Source organism: Stenella coeruleoalba (genome assembly GCF_951394435.1).
Source record: "Stenella coeruleoalba genome assembly, chromosome: 3".
NCBI lineage: Eukaryota > Metazoa > Chordata > Mammalia > Artiodactyla > Delphinidae > Stenella > Stenella coeruleoalba.
In genome coordinates this window covers 98,054,871-98,071,218 of record NC_137148.1, presented here as the reverse complement: position 1 = coordinate 98,071,218, position 16,348 = coordinate 98,054,871, and the positions used below count along the sequence as shown (strand labels likewise).

Genomic DNA, 16,348 nt, shown 5'->3' with positions numbered 1-16,348 from the left:
ACTTCAAATAGCTCAAATATAACCATTTTCTTCAATAAACCTAAATTCTAATCTATTTTAAATAGCATTTTGAGCAAAATAATAATTCATACTCACTTGTATTGGTCCCTTTTTCCTCCTGAGTCTCCAAGTCACTCTTAAAACCTTCAAACTTTACGTCCTGTAATGCTATCACAGCACATTTTTAATTATTGGTATCAAAAGAAAGGGACTATCATAGGGGAAAAGCCTTCAATGTTATTTTACCAGCTTAATTTCTACACAAAAGCTTTGAAGTAATCAACAAAAAGAAGAAATGTGAATCCAAATATGCCACAAACTAGGAAGACAGTCCAAGAATTAACAATGAAGGTCAAATCCAAGTACAACAAATCCCATGGAGAATACTGATATGTTTTGCTGTAGTGACATTTCATGGTTAATTGGTGGTTTGTTAAAGATTACATTTCCAAGACCAAAAAGAATAATGATAAAACACACTCAGAAATGGAAAGCAAGAGGGCTCTATAAACAGTAGCTGTTTGGAAATTATAAATGGTACTAAATGACTAATAAGGAAGATAAACAGCTTACCACTTCTCAGGGAATTTTGTAACTTTCAAACCACAGAGTGTTGTGGGCAGAATTTGATCAAAGGTCTCTAGAGTACACTTTCATCCTCATGAGGTTGGGGGCTGTGAGTTGGAAAGGCCTTTAGCGGTTATCTACTTCCAGCATCCTGCCCCAGAATTCCTCAAATTCCATTTTTTTCCCATAAGCTGTTATTTCCATCCAGGTGTTACATGTACCAGACCCCTTTTCTACAGCAATGGCCCTTTCAGGTCTTGAGGTAATTTTAAATAATACAAAGAAAAATCTGCCTTGCAGAATCTTAGATTTCACTGATTTCACATTGCTCTTAATGGAACGAAGGCATGGCATCATCTGCCTAGCCTCATATAAAAAAGGAGGAAAAAGCCAAAAAACATTCATTGCCCCATTGAATCTGGTGACCTACATAGTCCCATGTGTGACACTGGTCCCACATAGAAAAATTTGAGCTTACTGTCCACGCTGAGGCTCAGTTAAACCCACCCTATACACAGTCACCTAAGTGACTTTTCTAGAACACAATCTGATGGAGTCACTCCTCTGCCTTCACCTTCAGTGAATCTCCATCGCCTACAGAACAAACTCTAAATGACAGAGCCGTGGCTCTCTTTCCAGCCATATCTCCTATCAACCCCCTTTCTCAGAGTTCATGCCCCAGCCATACTGAAGAACATACAATATTCTCTTTATCTTAAGGATTTTGTACAGAGTGGTCCCTCTGCCTGAAACTTTCTTTCTTCCTTCCATCTTTGCCTGGGAAGGTCCTGGAAAATTTCTACTCACCCTGCTGATCTCCACCATCACTTCGTTCAAGAAGTCCCTCTGGGTCTCCCATTCCCTACCTCCACCACTGGGCTTAGTTAAATTTAGCCTCCTGTGTACACCCACAAAGACCCACTTCCTCTATCAAATGACTTATTTCCTATGTTGTAATTACCTATTTCTTTATCAGTCTCTCTGACTGAACTATACACTCCTTAAAGACTGAGAATTTGTTTTCTTCATTATCATATCTAAAAACCTAACAGAGTAACTGACACATGACAGTAACTCAGTAAATACGTGTTGGATGAATGAATGAATGAATGAACGAAAGAACAACACACTGACCAGCTGTATGAGGTCAATCTCTAGTCCATCCCTCTCTCTCTTACCTGCAACCTAAAACAAAGCCCAGTACTTCTGGATGTCTTCCCTGGTCCTGGAGCATTTGTGAACTTACAGCAACATCATTCCCATCCCAGACACCTCCACTTCCAATAATTTGTTCTCCTTGGCTATAGTAACACCAGTTACCTAAATGTGACCCGTCTTCTCCCACCACATCCTAAATCCTCTGAGCCAGGTGCAGCAGCTTCCTTTCACGATGCTAGGACAGGCCACAAAACAGATGATAATCCCTTTGCACATTTCAAGGAGCAGCACCAAGGGAACAGTACCTGGGAAATGCCGTTGAATATCCATGGCATTTCAGAATATAGCCTCAGCACTTCTCTCACTCTGGGAATGAAGGTCCAAAAAGCACATCAGAGAATGTTCATCGTTGTAAACAAGCTCCACCTTTGAAACACAATCTAGATAGAACCAAATATAAAAGCCTGAACAATGAGTGAAACCAAGGTCTCCTCCATGATTTCCCTTCTGACAACCTTATTGTCTCCTCAACCATAAAAGGTGAACTTGAAACTCAGGACCTTGCCTTGTCACCAGAAACATCCAAGCTTGGATCAGTCTTTCTAAGACCATATATTTGCTCTGTGAACTATTAGAGACTTGTCACATACACAGAAGTATAACAGGATTATTTCTATCTACCTGGGGACCTGGAGTCTTTCACATTGCTCCTGTTAAAACCCTCAGAACAGCAAAACTTTACCTACAAAGTGTTAAAGCTATGACACTCCCAATTTTCACAAACCTCCTCATCTCTTGTGAGTCACATGCAGCCAATTCCAGGAATTGGAAACATGGTTGTGAGGATGAAACTGACTTTGGGGCTCCCCTTGGATATGGTCTTCCAGACTTACCAAAAGGCCATTAAGAGGAAGGTTTACCCCACCTCAGGGAAACCCAAGGAAGTACTTGCAGCCAAGGGCTGCCCGTGGCTTCTGAGCTATGTCCGAAAAGAATTTCCTACTGTACCTGGATCTGCTGAAGCAATTTCTGACTGTCCGAGAGCCAGCATGTACCGTTCCTGAACTGCCTCCATTGTGGATCATCCGTAGGGCTGTCAGATTTAGTAAATAAAAATACAGGATACCCAGTTAAACTTGAACTTCAGATGAATAATAAATCATTATTTTTAGTATAAGTATATCCTATGTACTATTTGGGGCATACTTATCTTAAAAATGTACTCATTGTTTTTCTGACATTCATATTGAACTGAACAGCCTATATTTTATCTGTCAACCCTACTCATCAGAAATGATGGAGGATTATAGAGATCCAAGAGATGCCTCAGAGCATCCTCAACTTTTATTTATATGTCCTGGACAGTGAGCACGGACTTTCCACTCCCATTAATTGGCTATAATGGAGTATATTCCCAATTTTAGAGCTTTTTCTACTTGTCATTGTTATTATCTTCCTTATTTTAAGGAGATGTTTATTTTTCTCCAAACTTAATAGCTCATCAAAAAGTATTTGAAAGTTCATTAGACAAGGGAAAAACAACATGATTCTGAAAAGTGAAGGAAACTGCCTGGTGTTTAGCAAAGAAGCATTAGGGAGATTGAAAAAGCCAAACTTAATAAGCAAATCTCTCCAAGGGTATTTTCATAGCTTGATACCCTCCCACACCCTGAAAATATTATTACATCAAGAATGTAGAACTGCTAACCAAATGTAAGGCTCCCATATGATTCTATCAAACTGAGGAGGCTTCTTTACTAAGCAGTGAGCAGACCTGCTGCCCCAGGGACTTTGGCAGTTGCAACATAGAGCTCTTCCCTTTGGGATGGAAGCAGCAAGTTTTCCTGTGGTCTACACGTTGGCCCCCAAAATACTACACTCCCAATACTTGTCAACTTTAAGTATTTTTCTACATATCTCCATTTTTCTGTTACTATTTGGACTACATCCTAGACTTGACATTACATAAATTGCATTCAAGAAGGTATTTTTAAAAGTTGGTAGGAAATCTTAAATCTATAGCTTGCAGTCCCTGGCTTACTTTCATCCAGATGCATAAGGGTTTTCAAAAGTAGTCAGGTTAGTTACCCCATATCACAACCCCACCCTTGTGTCAGAGATATAAAAATGTAACATGATATTTAAGGTTTTAGTTGCAAAATCATCAAGCCTTCCAGACAGAGGCAATAGAGCAAAATGATTACAGAGGCATGGATTTTGATTTGCTCCAGTGTCTTGGGCAAGTCACTTGGCCTCTGTATTTATTTGTACTTATCTGCACTTATCTGTCACTTGGGGGTTATAATTGTACCTAGCCCATGGGTATATTGTACAAATTATCTGTAAAATAGTTAGAAGAAACCGACACAGAGTAAGCACTCCACAGACATTGGCTATTAGCTATTGGAAATATTTCTCCATGAAAAAGATTACTTTATCAGTGGATGACTCAGTGGGAGAGAGTGAATCACAGAATCACAGCATGCTGAAAGTGACCTAGTTCACACTCTTATGTGAAAAAAAGAAAAGTGTGTATGTGTAGAAAATGTCTGCAAGTTTACATAACAAAGTCAATCATCTTAACTTTGAGGATTAGAATAAATCAGGAAAGAAGAAAAGATTGAGTGTAATTCAATTTCTATATCATTTGTGTTTCTACACTGAGACTTTTAATACATTGGAAGTGCAATTTTTTTTAATGTGGCGGGATAAAGGTTTTCAAGTCTTCCTGATACATCTGTATTATTATTTCAGAATTGCTGGCATTTCTTGTCATCTTCGGATCTACACCCATTTGAGTCAGTGGGCCATTCTGGACGGAGGATATAATAGAGCAGAAGTGAAGTGAGAGAAAAGGAGAGAAAAGATTTTCTCTTTTCTCTTAAAAGAGGAAAGGTCTTTGGAATGGGAACAACTCACAACCAAACTTTTGGAAAGGATGTGATGGAAAATGAGACAAACATCCTACCCCTGTGATGAGAAGGATTCCTTGGGCTGGATGGAGGGAGGTCAGAGGTGGCTGGACAAGGAAACCAACTAGGGAGAAACACACACAAGTGCAGAGCAAACACCCTGAGGCCACTCAGCCTGACTCCATGCAAACATATGTCCAGCAGCCAGCCCTTCACCTGTGGTTCCCCAGCAAGACAGGTACCTCGGGGGTACCAACTCATTCTGAGTCCATTATGCCTGGCCATTCATATACCGCTGTCTGACTTGTGAGGAATAAACTCTAAATGTTTATGAGGAAATTGGGGAAGGAGATTGAAAGGTTACTTAAACAGAAAAACAAGTTCAGGAAGGCAGGATGATAGAGAGACAAGAAAAGGACCTTAAAAGATAGAAAGGATTTGCCAAAGAGGAGAAAGAAAAAGAAATGATTCCGAATGGGTTAATCTGCAGCTAGGAAGTTAAGGAAGATTATTGATGTGTGAGGACTATGGAATAAAGTGAATAAAATTTATCAGAAGTTGCTGAGAATATGGTAAGAAGCATGATTATCAAATTATTAATTTCCTGCAATGGCATTCTAGGGGGACACTAGGAAGGGGAAGCAAATGTTCATGAGATGACAGTAGCAGGTGGAACGTTGTTTCAGGGGAATATCAGTCTTGCAGTGTGTATCAGAGGAGGGCAAGTGTGAGCAAGCAATGAAATACTAAGTGTATACGGTTCCTTCACTGAGTGCACCCAGCCCCGTGGTCAGACTTGAGAACAAGCAGGACTTCAGGTACTGGAGCTACATTTCATTCATCAAGACTTGAGAAGACACCCTTAACTCAGGTCTTCTCTTCAAACTCCATCTTTCCTTCTTGAGCTTCATTTGGCCTCCTCCCTTACCCTCAAGCTGTGGACTAATGCCACAGAGCAAGATGGGTCACTAGTGTCCTCCATCCCCTAGCGACTGTGGTTCACATCAGTGGAGTACCAAAGGCAATAACCAAGTAACAGACACAAGAGTGTATGAACAAGAAGAGATTCTGATAAGGCTTTCTGTGACAGTGTGGACCAAGTCAGCTGTATATGCCTGGTATCACCTTCATCATGAGCATCCTTAGGGAAGAAGTTCTCAGAAGGCAGAGCCTGGCTCTCTAGAGGCTCTGCGTCCTCACGGCCCACTCAAAGACCTCAGTTACAGCTTCGGCCCCCAATATCTCTCCCTCTGCCTACTCACAGTTTTTGAAGTCTTTCCTCCACATTTCTCTTGAGAGATGGAGGAGGAGGAAGAGGTTCAGGCCAGCTCAGACTCCCCTGGGATCCCAGCAGGATGCCTATCATTAACCTCCCACCTCCTAGGAAGCTCCTAAGATCTCCACATTTGGAGGAGTTTTCATTTCATCTGTGCTTCAAATTGCTGGCTAGAGATGGCCTGTTGGAAGGTGGCTAAAAGCAAGTAGGAATCCTTCGGGCAGCCTGGCCCTTCTCGACTGTCAAACATCTTCAGGGAGATTCTAGGAAACATTGTTTGTTCTAGAGAAGGGAGGGAAGCAATCCAATTGTCCAATAATGCTTGAATGGAAAATAAATGATGCTATACGCATGTGACGAAATAATATCAGTCAAAAGTAAAAGACCTAGATCTATATGGATTGACGTGGATAAATCTTGAAAACATAATATTGATTGAAAGAAAATAAGATAAAGAATGTTAGAGTATGATAACAGGTATGTAAGTATTTAAATATTTAAATCAATTCAACATATTGCTTGTATATATATATATAGATGCAAGAAAATAAACTTTATCCAAAGAACACATTATTTACATTTAATTTGCTCATTTATCTAGGAAACCCAAAAGAACCCACAGATAAACTAGTAGGAACTAATAAGATGGTTCAACAAGGCAGACAGATACAAGATCAATAAATTTTAAAAACCAATCAGGCTCCTCTACACTGGTGATAACAAATTAGAAACTGTAAAAGAAAATAAGAAAAAAATAAGATCTAAAAATAGTTACAAGAGCTATATAAATTATTTAGAGCTAAGCATATGTAAAAGTAAATAGAACTAACAAACTGAGTATGACCAATTAAACTCTGCCCAACCCAAGGATTAAAAAAAGACCGTTCTTACTTTATGAGAACAGACCCTCTTCTTAAGTAGCAGATCAGTAAGTGAGAGTGAATCAAAGAAACACAGCATTTGAAAAGTCAGCTAGTCCAAGCCTCTTGATCACACATACAGAAGCTGAAGCCCAGGAAGGTTGAGTTACTTGGTAAAGGGCCCAATGTCCTGACTCGAGGACTAGCATTTTTCACTAATTCATAAGACACAATCAACTTCAGTACCTTGGAAAGAGATGGAAAAAAAATGAAGAAATCAATCATATAGTTACTCATCTTTAAGTACAGAAATAGCCATGACAAAATTACAGGTATTGAGGGAAAACTGAAGTACAGAGTTTAAAAGGTCAATAATCCACAGGGAAACTGGAGACTATTTAAAATATTAATATTATATCTCTATATAAAAGACATTAAAAGATCTCCAATCAAAATGTTAATTTTAGAATAGATATGGTATGGCACAATTTATAAATCAAAAATACTTAGAAGAAACACAATCTGGTTAACAGGTAAAGTCACAAGACAATTGCAGGAGAAAAAGAGTATCTTTCTCGAAATGTCCATCAATAAGGGAATAATTATATTATGATTTGTCACTAGAAGTAAATAAATAACATTTGCCTAAAAAATGGGATAGACCTACAGCAAAGATTTATACTAAATCTCTATATTAAAGACATTAAAATATCTCCAATCAAAACGTTAATTTTAGAATAGATACGGTATGATATAATTTATAAATAAAAAATCTCTATAAAGCTATAAATCACATATAAAGCACCTACATATGTAAATTCATGGACCAAAAGTCTTGAAATCAGACAGCTAGTGATCAATAATCTCTACAAAAGGAAGTAGTCTTGAGAGTGGGGTTGGGGGGTTATGAAGGGGGACTTTTATTGTACTTTTATACATTGTACCCTTTAAAATAATTCAGTTTTTTTTAATTAATTAATTTATTTGGGGCTGCATTGGGTCTTTGTTGCTGCCAGCGAGCATTCTCTAGTTGCAGTGAGCGGGGGCTACTCTTAGCTGTGGTGCACGGGCTTCTCATTGCAGTGGCTTCTCTTGCTGCGGAGCACGGGCTCTAGGCGCACAGGCTTCAGTAGTTGTGGCATGTGGGCTCAGTAGTTGTGGCACACGGGCTCTGTAGTGCAGGCTCAGTAGTTGTGGCGCGCGGGCTTAGTTACTCCGTGGCATGTGGGATCTTCCCACACCAGGGCTCGAAGCCATGTCCCCTGCATTTGCAGGCAGATTCTTAACCACTGCGCCACCAGGGAAGCCCAATAATTCAGTTTTTTATAAAGAGAATATTCCTAATATTATTCCTAAATTTTAAAAATATATAGTTGGATAACACTATGAAAAATTAACTGATATATTTTTTATTATTTCTCTTTGCTCCCTGGATTTTTTTCCCCATCCAGTCAGCTAGGCACTCTGAGTTCACTGCATTAGGAAGGTAAAGACTCAGCAGAAATGAGGGAGAAAAAAAGAAAATTCTCAGCTTTGGAATGTTAAAAACGGAGGTCACAGTAGAACAGGTGAGAATTCTGTGAACAAAAAATAAATCTCGTCTCAAATGTAAAAAGTATTCTCTGCACTGGGAGGCAGGAGAGGGAGGGAGGGAAGGACTGAAGGAGAGAGATCAGTGTGGCCAGGGACATAGAAACTGTGCTTGAGGACGATATGCCCAGGAAGAGAATCAGAATCTGGAGAAGATTCAGCCTGCACGTGACCATTACCTCCAGCCAGCACCCCCATCTCAGACCTCAGGAAATTCAGAGAGAGAGTGGGAGTAAGTCAGGAGGGCCACGCACACAGTCTGTGTGGCAAGGGTTGTGGCCATTCCCTATGTGTGAGAAGTCCCCAGCAATTTCCAGGCCTCCTTCTGGAAAATGCTGGCGGACGTCTCTAGTGCTTATGCGAAAGCTTGTTCACAAACCTTGAAAGATACAGATGTAGATGACTGATAGATAGATGCATAGATAGAAAAATGTAATTAAATAAAACATCCAGGAAAGGTTTGGAAAATGCCCTTTATTGCATATGATGTTTATAACATTATATTAATGTGAGACTGAGTGCTGGTCCCTTCATCCTCCTTCAGACCACGGCATTCTGTCTGCTACTATCCTGAGGGTCCTTTCTTCTCCCTGGAATGGAGAAAACAAATGAGGTAGAACAGGAAGAGACAAGAAGCACTATAAGCTCTGCTGGTCAGGGTTACCCTCCAGCGTTGCCTTAAAGCTCAGAGCCACACACAGCACAGTGAGCTTGGCTCCAGATCCACTACTACACAACGAAGGTTCTGGAACATTTCCATATCTCGGGGGACCTCATTTCCACGTGACTCTCTTTCACATTCCCCTTTGCCCCAGAAGGCTAGGTACAGTGGTCAGGGTGAGATCTCAGCTCAGGCCAAAGGCTCTCAGACCTCAAAGTTCTGGTCCTGCAAGGGGCCCTGTCCTCTCTTCAGACCACTCCTGGCTCTCTCTGCCGAGAAGGAGCTGCTGGAAGTACATCCTCTTAGAGTTGAAGTCCACCGTGCAGGCCCTGAGAAAACTCCTAGTCAAAACGCTCCACATTCTTGTTTAAGTCAACAGAGGTCAATTCCTTTGGAAGTGCTGGGTGTGTCCCCAAGTCGACGCAACTGCACAGCCATTAGGTAAACCAGCACATCTCTGCAGCCCCTTCCTTTAGACTCCTCTGGGCCCTCGTGACATAGGCTCAGGAGACTGTGCCAGCCTCCAGCCTTACCTCTTCCAAGAGAAGGCCACACCGTCTTCCGGGATCTTCTGTCCCATGAATCTCAGTTGCTGTGTGGAAATCAAAAGAGAGAAAAACACTTCTTAGTTAAAGAGAATTTCCTGTGGGAGCTGAAAAGCTCAGGATAAATTCCCACTTACAGTCATGACTTTATTATTAAATGACTGGGCCAGAAGCACGGGAGCCGGTTATCTCCCATTCAGTTGTCCCCTGAGGTGCTAAAGCCCCCAACTCTCCCTTATGGAAGCATGAGCCTGGGGTGGTGAGACGGGACTGGCTCAGGGAAGGTACAGCTCCCTCCGCAGCCGCAGCCCCTGCTCACTTCCTGTCCTTCGGAGAATGAAACACATAGACTGGACACTGGCTCCTCGGGCAGAGGTCTTCCCCCGTGGGCTGCTGCCCCTCATTCTCCTTTTCTTCTTGCTCCTCTTTCTCCTCCTCAGAGGTGCTCTCGGATTCCACATTGTCCGTCAGCTGGGACATGGCGAGATGAAAGACATGGCAGCTGAAGCCGTCCTGGACACTGTACTGCACGTGCTGCTGGAGGATCTCCAAGGTGGGGAAGACCCGGCAGCAGGCCATGCACCTGAAGCCCATCTCCATGGTCACCAGCCAGTCCGGTGTCTTGGCCCTGGGCGTCTCCTTGACTGCAGGTGACCCTGATGGGCTGTCTGGCTCTGCCCTTTCCTCACACTCATTCTCCTCCCCAGTGGGCTCACTGTCAGACAGGTTTCTGGTGGACACATGAGAGATGGCATTGCCTACCCACACATGCTCAGGAAGGGTCACTTCTTCTCTCCTCAGCTGCTTTTCTAGCAACTCCAAGGGTTTCTCTATCATCCAGGAGACAGCTACACCCTTGTTCACTTGTACCCGCATGTAGAATATTTTCATGCCCCTTTCCTCTTCGTCTGTATACAGAGAGTCCTCATACGATGAAGAGGATGAGAAGGAGACATACTGTGATGGGGGAGTGGTCTCCCCTTGTTCCTGAACCTGGGCTAGGGGTGCTCTAGGCTGGGCAGTGTCTCGATGTAATCTCTGGATTTCTGAAAAAGGAAATTAAAAACATAATAACATGCATGGGCCATGCCAGAAGCTGAGGGAGCAGGTGTGGTAGACGAGGGAGGGACATTTGCATGACATAGCTGTGTCATGACCTTGGTGTCTGTTGGCCGTAGGATGGAGTGGTGTATCTGGTGTCATCTGTGGGCTTTTCATCTGCGCGTGGGGGGATACTGGGGCGGTGTCTGTATACAGGGGTGTGGAGTATGGTGGTGAGGGCTGTGGTATGTGAGGGATGCGGAAGGATGCGTGTACGACAAGGAGTGTGAGTTTGGGAATATCGGTGGTGCATTACTTGTGGAATGGGGCTGTGGTGCAGGAGAAGAGCACTGTGGATCACGTGCCTGGGGTTTATGTGTGCACTGAGAAGGGCTGTGCCTGGAGGGCGGATGTATGTGTGAGCTGTGTGGACCTCAGCTGGGTGGTCCTGCTCTCAGGCTGGAGGTCTATGATGAAGAACTCTGTCCTTCTCTGGAAGCAAGGGCAAAGACAAACCCTACATTTCCCCCTGAAGATGCTTAATCCGGTCCCTCTGCCCTCCACCTCAAGCCCAGACCTTTCCGGCCCCTGCTCCTTGACTTCCCCACCATGGTGGTACCAGGATTCACACGCCCCCCAGACTCAGCTGGGATCCCTGCCCTCGTAACAGCTCAGCCATCCTGCCCAGGCTCCTCCACAGAGCCCTCATCACCTCCGATGACCCTGGGTTTCCTCTCAGCCTCCCTGGGATCTGTGTGCGTCCTGCCTCACAGCCAAGCACCCCCTCACCTGAGGAGCCCCGCGCCCTTACCACTGCAGATGAGCTTGCATGGAGAAGAAGCATAGGAGAAGTATTCAGAGGCAGAGGAGACCTCCCCTGACCCTGGGCTGCAGTCTTGGGCCACCACAGTGGATCCAAGCGGTGGGGGATCCTCTTGTGACTTCAAGATTCCTGAGGGAGGAATGAAAGGCTCAGGGTGGGTTCATCAGTCCTCTGTCCACAGATATTTACTGAGTGTCTGACACGTGTCAGGTGCAGCGAATACACACAGTTGAGAGTGTGGTTCCCGGTGGATACTCCAGTATTTAATTCAAATCAATACTTATTCTGTCAGTGTCTTGTTGGTAATGTAGGCCTCAGTGATGACTGCGTATGAGGGAAGAGTGAGTGATGTGTATCAGTTAAGTCTGTGGTAAGCGTGGGGTTGGCGTGGGGAGCACAGTGCAGATGTGTCTATCTGTGTCTGTGGCCTTTGTGTGCGTGGTTTCTGTTCACAAGTCAGGAATTCTGGGACATGTAACTTTTCCTCATTACATGGTGTGGCTTGTATTTATGGTGTGTGTTCATTCTTTCATTCACCAAGATTCAGTAAGCAGCTATTCCTATGTATCCGGCACTCTTCCATTGTTCTAGTCTCTGGTAATGCTGCACATTCTAGTAGGGGAAGACAAACACTAAACAAAAATACAATAAATATATAATACATCAGCTGGTGGTAAGTATATAAGGGTTGCCAGACTTAGCAAACAAAAATACAGGGCAGCCAGTTAAATTTCAATTTCAGATAAACCCAGAATAATTTTTTAGTGTAAGTATTCCCATGCACTATTTGGTCTTACTTATTTTTAGTGTAAATATGGCCCATACAATATTTGGGACATACTCCTACTGAAAAATTACTTGTTGTTTATCTGGAATTCAAAGTTAACTGGATAGCCCATATTTTATCTGGCAATCCTGACATGGGTTAGTGAGACTGTGGTTTACTGTGGTTTGTACAAAGCGGGTCTGGCATTACTCAAGAATGTGTTATAAGTGTGGTGTGTGTGACATGTGACTGGTTCTTATAGAGGTATTTAGAGATAGCTGAAGTTAGCTGTGTTTGTGCGAGAGTTGAGGAGATACATATATATATATATAGTGTGTGTGTCATATATATATAGTGTGTGTGTCTATATACATATCTCATCTCCAGCGTTTGGTGTTGGAGGAGAGGATTGTGACACAGGTGGGTTGTATGAGAATGTAGTACAGGAGTGATGCGTGTATATACCTACACGTGCTGTGTGTGGTTTAATAAGGAAGTCGTATGTGGGGTGTGTGATATTTTTGCTGTATCAGAGTGTACATGGGTGTATGAGTTACTGTCTCATAAAACACCCCTAACAATAATTCTGTAAACACTCTTACATACACCGAGTGTCACCCAGGTCCAGGCAGGGTGACAAGAACTTTACCATGCAGACTTTATATCTGATAAGCACTCTACCCCCATTCATCCCGCTCTTCTCTCCACTACCACACACACACACACACACACACACACACACACACACACACACTCTCTCTCTCTCTCTCACACACACACAGGAACATAGAGAAAAATATTCTGAATGGTGGGGACAGGGGCAGTCATTGCCTTCCCCAGCCTGTCCCAGCCACTGCCTGAAAATCTGCCTGCTGTCTAGACCTCCATTCCCAGGGCCCATCCTACAGTCTCCAGGGCCCTGGGCCCGGTAGAAGCTACTGGGCTCTAATCTGGGGCAGAGGCCTCTAGCTGGAACTCTGGGGTGGGCTCCACTCTGCCCCACTTCCTCACATGACCACCCCTCTCCCAGGGCAAGCTACTCGCCTACATTTAATGCACGCAGGCACCACGTGGCCCGTGGCTCTCAGAGCTCCCCGCAGGACCCTGAGGACATTTCTCACCCCTGCCCACGTGGTCTCAGTCTCTGGAAAGCCCTTCCCTTCCCTTGATTTCCTGTGGGAAATTCTTCCTGTTGAAGGAATAAAACTTCCTTGCTTTCAATATGACACCATCCCTAGACAAGCAATCTTCTTTTGAACTGCATTCCACTTCTCAAGGTATTTTTCAACAAGGCCTTCAACTCATGGGGCTTCTCTTTCCACTTTGGTAAAAGGGGCCAAGCAACTCATGGGTCTCTCTCAGCATCCTTGCATCCTTCACATCCCACACCTCATGACCCCAGGGAAAGATCAAAGAGACAACTTGGGGACTGAGAAAAGCTGCACCTCTAGGTCTGTGCAAGCAGGATGCAGCCTGCTGTGAGTCCAACAAAGCTCCAGGCCCGGCAGCCCCAGGAGAGAGTCCTCAGACCGGCGGAGCTGACCTCCCATCTCCCAGGGGCATCTGGCCCGTTCTGTGCCGTCTCACACCACAGGGACCCTCCGGATGGATACGGCAGCATCAGTGAGACAAGGTCTCTCGCTCCCTGCTTCACAGGTGACACGTTCTCAGTAACCCCCCCTTCCTAGAGAAGGTTCAGTTTGGCAGAAACCCATGTGCCCCAGACAAGGTGCCCCTCCCACATACCTCCTCCCTTCTCGGCAGTTTCCTGGGACTCTTCATTTTCCAGATGTTTCCTCTTTTGTCGCTGTTTCATCGTACCAACTAGAAGTCTCCCTTAGAAGATGCCTCACCTCCAACTCCTCCTCTTCCCTACAGCTTGGCCCTTCTTGGCTCTTGGGAAATCCGTTGAAATGATTCAATACCAATAAAAATAGTCAAGTCTCCTAAATGGCTGAAGAACTTAGACCACTTAGTGAACCGGCAGTACTGCCTAGCACTCACCAGGGCTGCTAAGTTTCAAAGGTTGCCACGGCCACAGCAGAGTTCTCTGACCTCAAGGATGACCTCAGAGCATTCTGTGGACCTAGGTTCAACAGTCTCTGCAACAGCACAGACCCCATTTCCAAGAACAATTCCTTTTTCCCAGTAGAACCTTTCCCGTGAATTCAACTCTCACATCTTTCCAATGTGGCAGGATATTTTGAGATGTTAATCTGTTCTTGTTTATTGTCTTTTCTTCTTTTATTTCACCCTTTCCCTCCTGCATTCAGGTGGGTAGCAGACCCTATGTTCTCTGGCCAGTGGAAGAGCCTGGCAGGGCATAGCAGAAATAGCATGGTGATGATCTTGGCTTTTATTTCTAAAATCGCAAACTCCATGGAAAAGAGAGGATACTTGAGCAGAAACATAACAGAAGCAGGTTTTTGAAATTAGGTACTGTCTTGTTTCCCTATTGGAGTGTTGAAATGTGCTAATTAAGTCAGAGAGAGATGTCTGCAAATCCTGGAGGAGAAAAGGCCTCTCAAGTGTGGCTGGAGGGGTAAATGGGGCAAAAACTCTAAAAGGAGATGGCTATAGTATGCATACAAGCAGAATCATGGCAACCGGTCCCATGCCTGGCACAGCAGCCACCAAACCTAAAGGAGGCATGGCCCCCGAGCTGATGGACGTCTACACTTACAACTGTGGGCTCCAGTCAACAATGATCATGCTTCCCTGCACTTCCTCAAAAGCTTGGCCCTGTATGACTTCCAAATAGGGATGGCGGAAATCCAAACAGGACACCAGCAGGATCAAGGCTTAAAATACAAATTACGTGGAATTATAAAAAAAAGTTTTGTACTGTTTCTTGCACACCTCTGCTTGTGGGCTGTAATTTATACCAGTTATGAGTGGCAATGCATCTGGATCCTCCTGATTCCACTCTAGAATTAGAGACACCTCATTTTGAGGTAGTGGCCAGGATCCAGTGGGAGTATTGGTGCACGGGACGAGGTAGACTCCCAGAAGTCACTGCTTTCATTAGAAATACCACATGGACTGAGGCGGGTCCCAATTTGAAAGGGCACTGCAGAATGACTTAAGGTTTCAGGCAACAGGAGAGTGAAGAGAGGACAACTTCAGCCTTGTGAGGGTTTGCTGATGAGATTAAATCTTTCTGCTTCTTGGAGAATCCCTAGAAAAGATGGGGCAAGGAGGATTTTTCTTCTTAGTTTTTTGGGGGTAGAAATTTCCAAACATACACAAAGTAAAGAGAATGATATAAAAGGAGTGCAGCACCATTTACCCATCACCCAGTTTCAACAATTATCAAAAGTCTGCCATTCTTGTTCTGCTACACACACACACACACACACACAAACACACTCACTCACTCACGCACTTTTAGTTTTTTGTGTATTTATTTTGGTTTAGGAGTTTGGGGAGGGTGGGGCAAGTGCTGTTTTTTATTGCAAATCTCAGACATTATGTCATTTCTCCTTACATGCCATAGTATTTATCTCCAACAGATAAAAACTTGTTTCTAACATAACATCATTATCTCACCCAACAAATTTAATTATCATTTTTTCTTACCACAATAACTAAGCCATACTCAATTTCCTCCAAATGTGTTTAAATGTCTTTTTTTATGATATATTGAAATCAAGATCTAAAGAAGGTCCACACCTTGCAATATGTCAATGTGTCTTTTAGTCTACAACAGTTCTCCCTCCCTTTTTTTTGGCACTGATTTGTTGAAGAAACTAAGTAATTTATCCTTTAGAATTTTCCACAGGAATCTGTTGATTGTATTCCTGTGATGTCATTTAAGATGTTCCCTATTACCTCTATTTTCTTATAAACAGGTAGTTACAGCTAGAGAATTAATTAGATTTAGATTCGATTTCATGTTACTACAAGGTTATTTTATAAGTGATGCTGTGTACCTTCCTATTGCATTGCAACAGGAAGTACAAAAAGTTGTCCGTTTTTTTGTTTGTTTTGTGGTACGCGGGCCTCTCACTGTTGTGGCCTCTCCCGTTGCGGAGCACGGGCTCCGGATGCGCAGGCCCAGCGGCCATGGCTCACGGGCCCAGCCGCTCCACGGCACGTGGGATCCTCCCAGACCGGGGCACGAACCCGCGTCCCCTGCATCAGCAGGCG

The 16,348-nt window shown here is 43.7% G+C and overlaps 1 protein-coding gene and 1 long non-coding RNA gene across 4 annotated transcripts; both read right to left on the bottom strand.

Annotated features, from left to right (window-relative positions):
• Window positions 1-2,644: 2,644 nt before the first annotated feature.
• Window positions 2,645-6,840, bottom strand: LOC307184208. The gene is made up of 3 exons (XR_013827682.1): window positions 6,805-6,840; window positions 5,900-6,195; window positions 2,645-2,818 (listed from the first exon to the last, which is right to left on the bottom strand). It is a non-coding gene; the product is annotated as an uncharacterized lncRNA (long non-coding RNA).
• A 1,990-nt stretch (window positions 6,841-8,830) lies between these two features.
• On the bottom strand, window positions 8,831-15,888 carry FAM170A (family with sequence similarity 170 member A). 3 transcript variants are annotated; one of them, XR_013827785.1, is made up of 5 exons: window positions 13,946-15,888; window positions 11,422-11,562; window positions 9,889-10,615; window positions 9,558-9,616; window positions 8,831-8,953 (listed from the first exon to the last, which is right to left on the bottom strand). XR_013827785.1 is itself a non-coding variant. In XM_079918285.1 (4 exons), the coding sequence occupies exons 1-4, from the start codon at window positions 14,013-14,015 to the stop codon at window positions 9,610-9,612; spliced, it is 945 nt and encodes a 314-aa protein (XP_079774411.1). In that variant the 5' UTR covers window positions 14,016-15,888; the 3' UTR covers window positions 9,454-9,609. The 3 variants fall into 3 exon arrangements, 1 of the variants encoding a protein (XP_079774411.1); XR_013827786.1 differs by lacking the exon at window positions 8,831-8,953 and having other exon boundaries at window positions 9,454-9,616; window positions 9,707-10,615; XM_079918285.1 differs by lacking the exon at window positions 8,831-8,953 and having other exon boundaries at window positions 9,454-9,616.
• Between the last annotated feature and the right edge of the window lie 460 nt (window positions 15,889-16,348).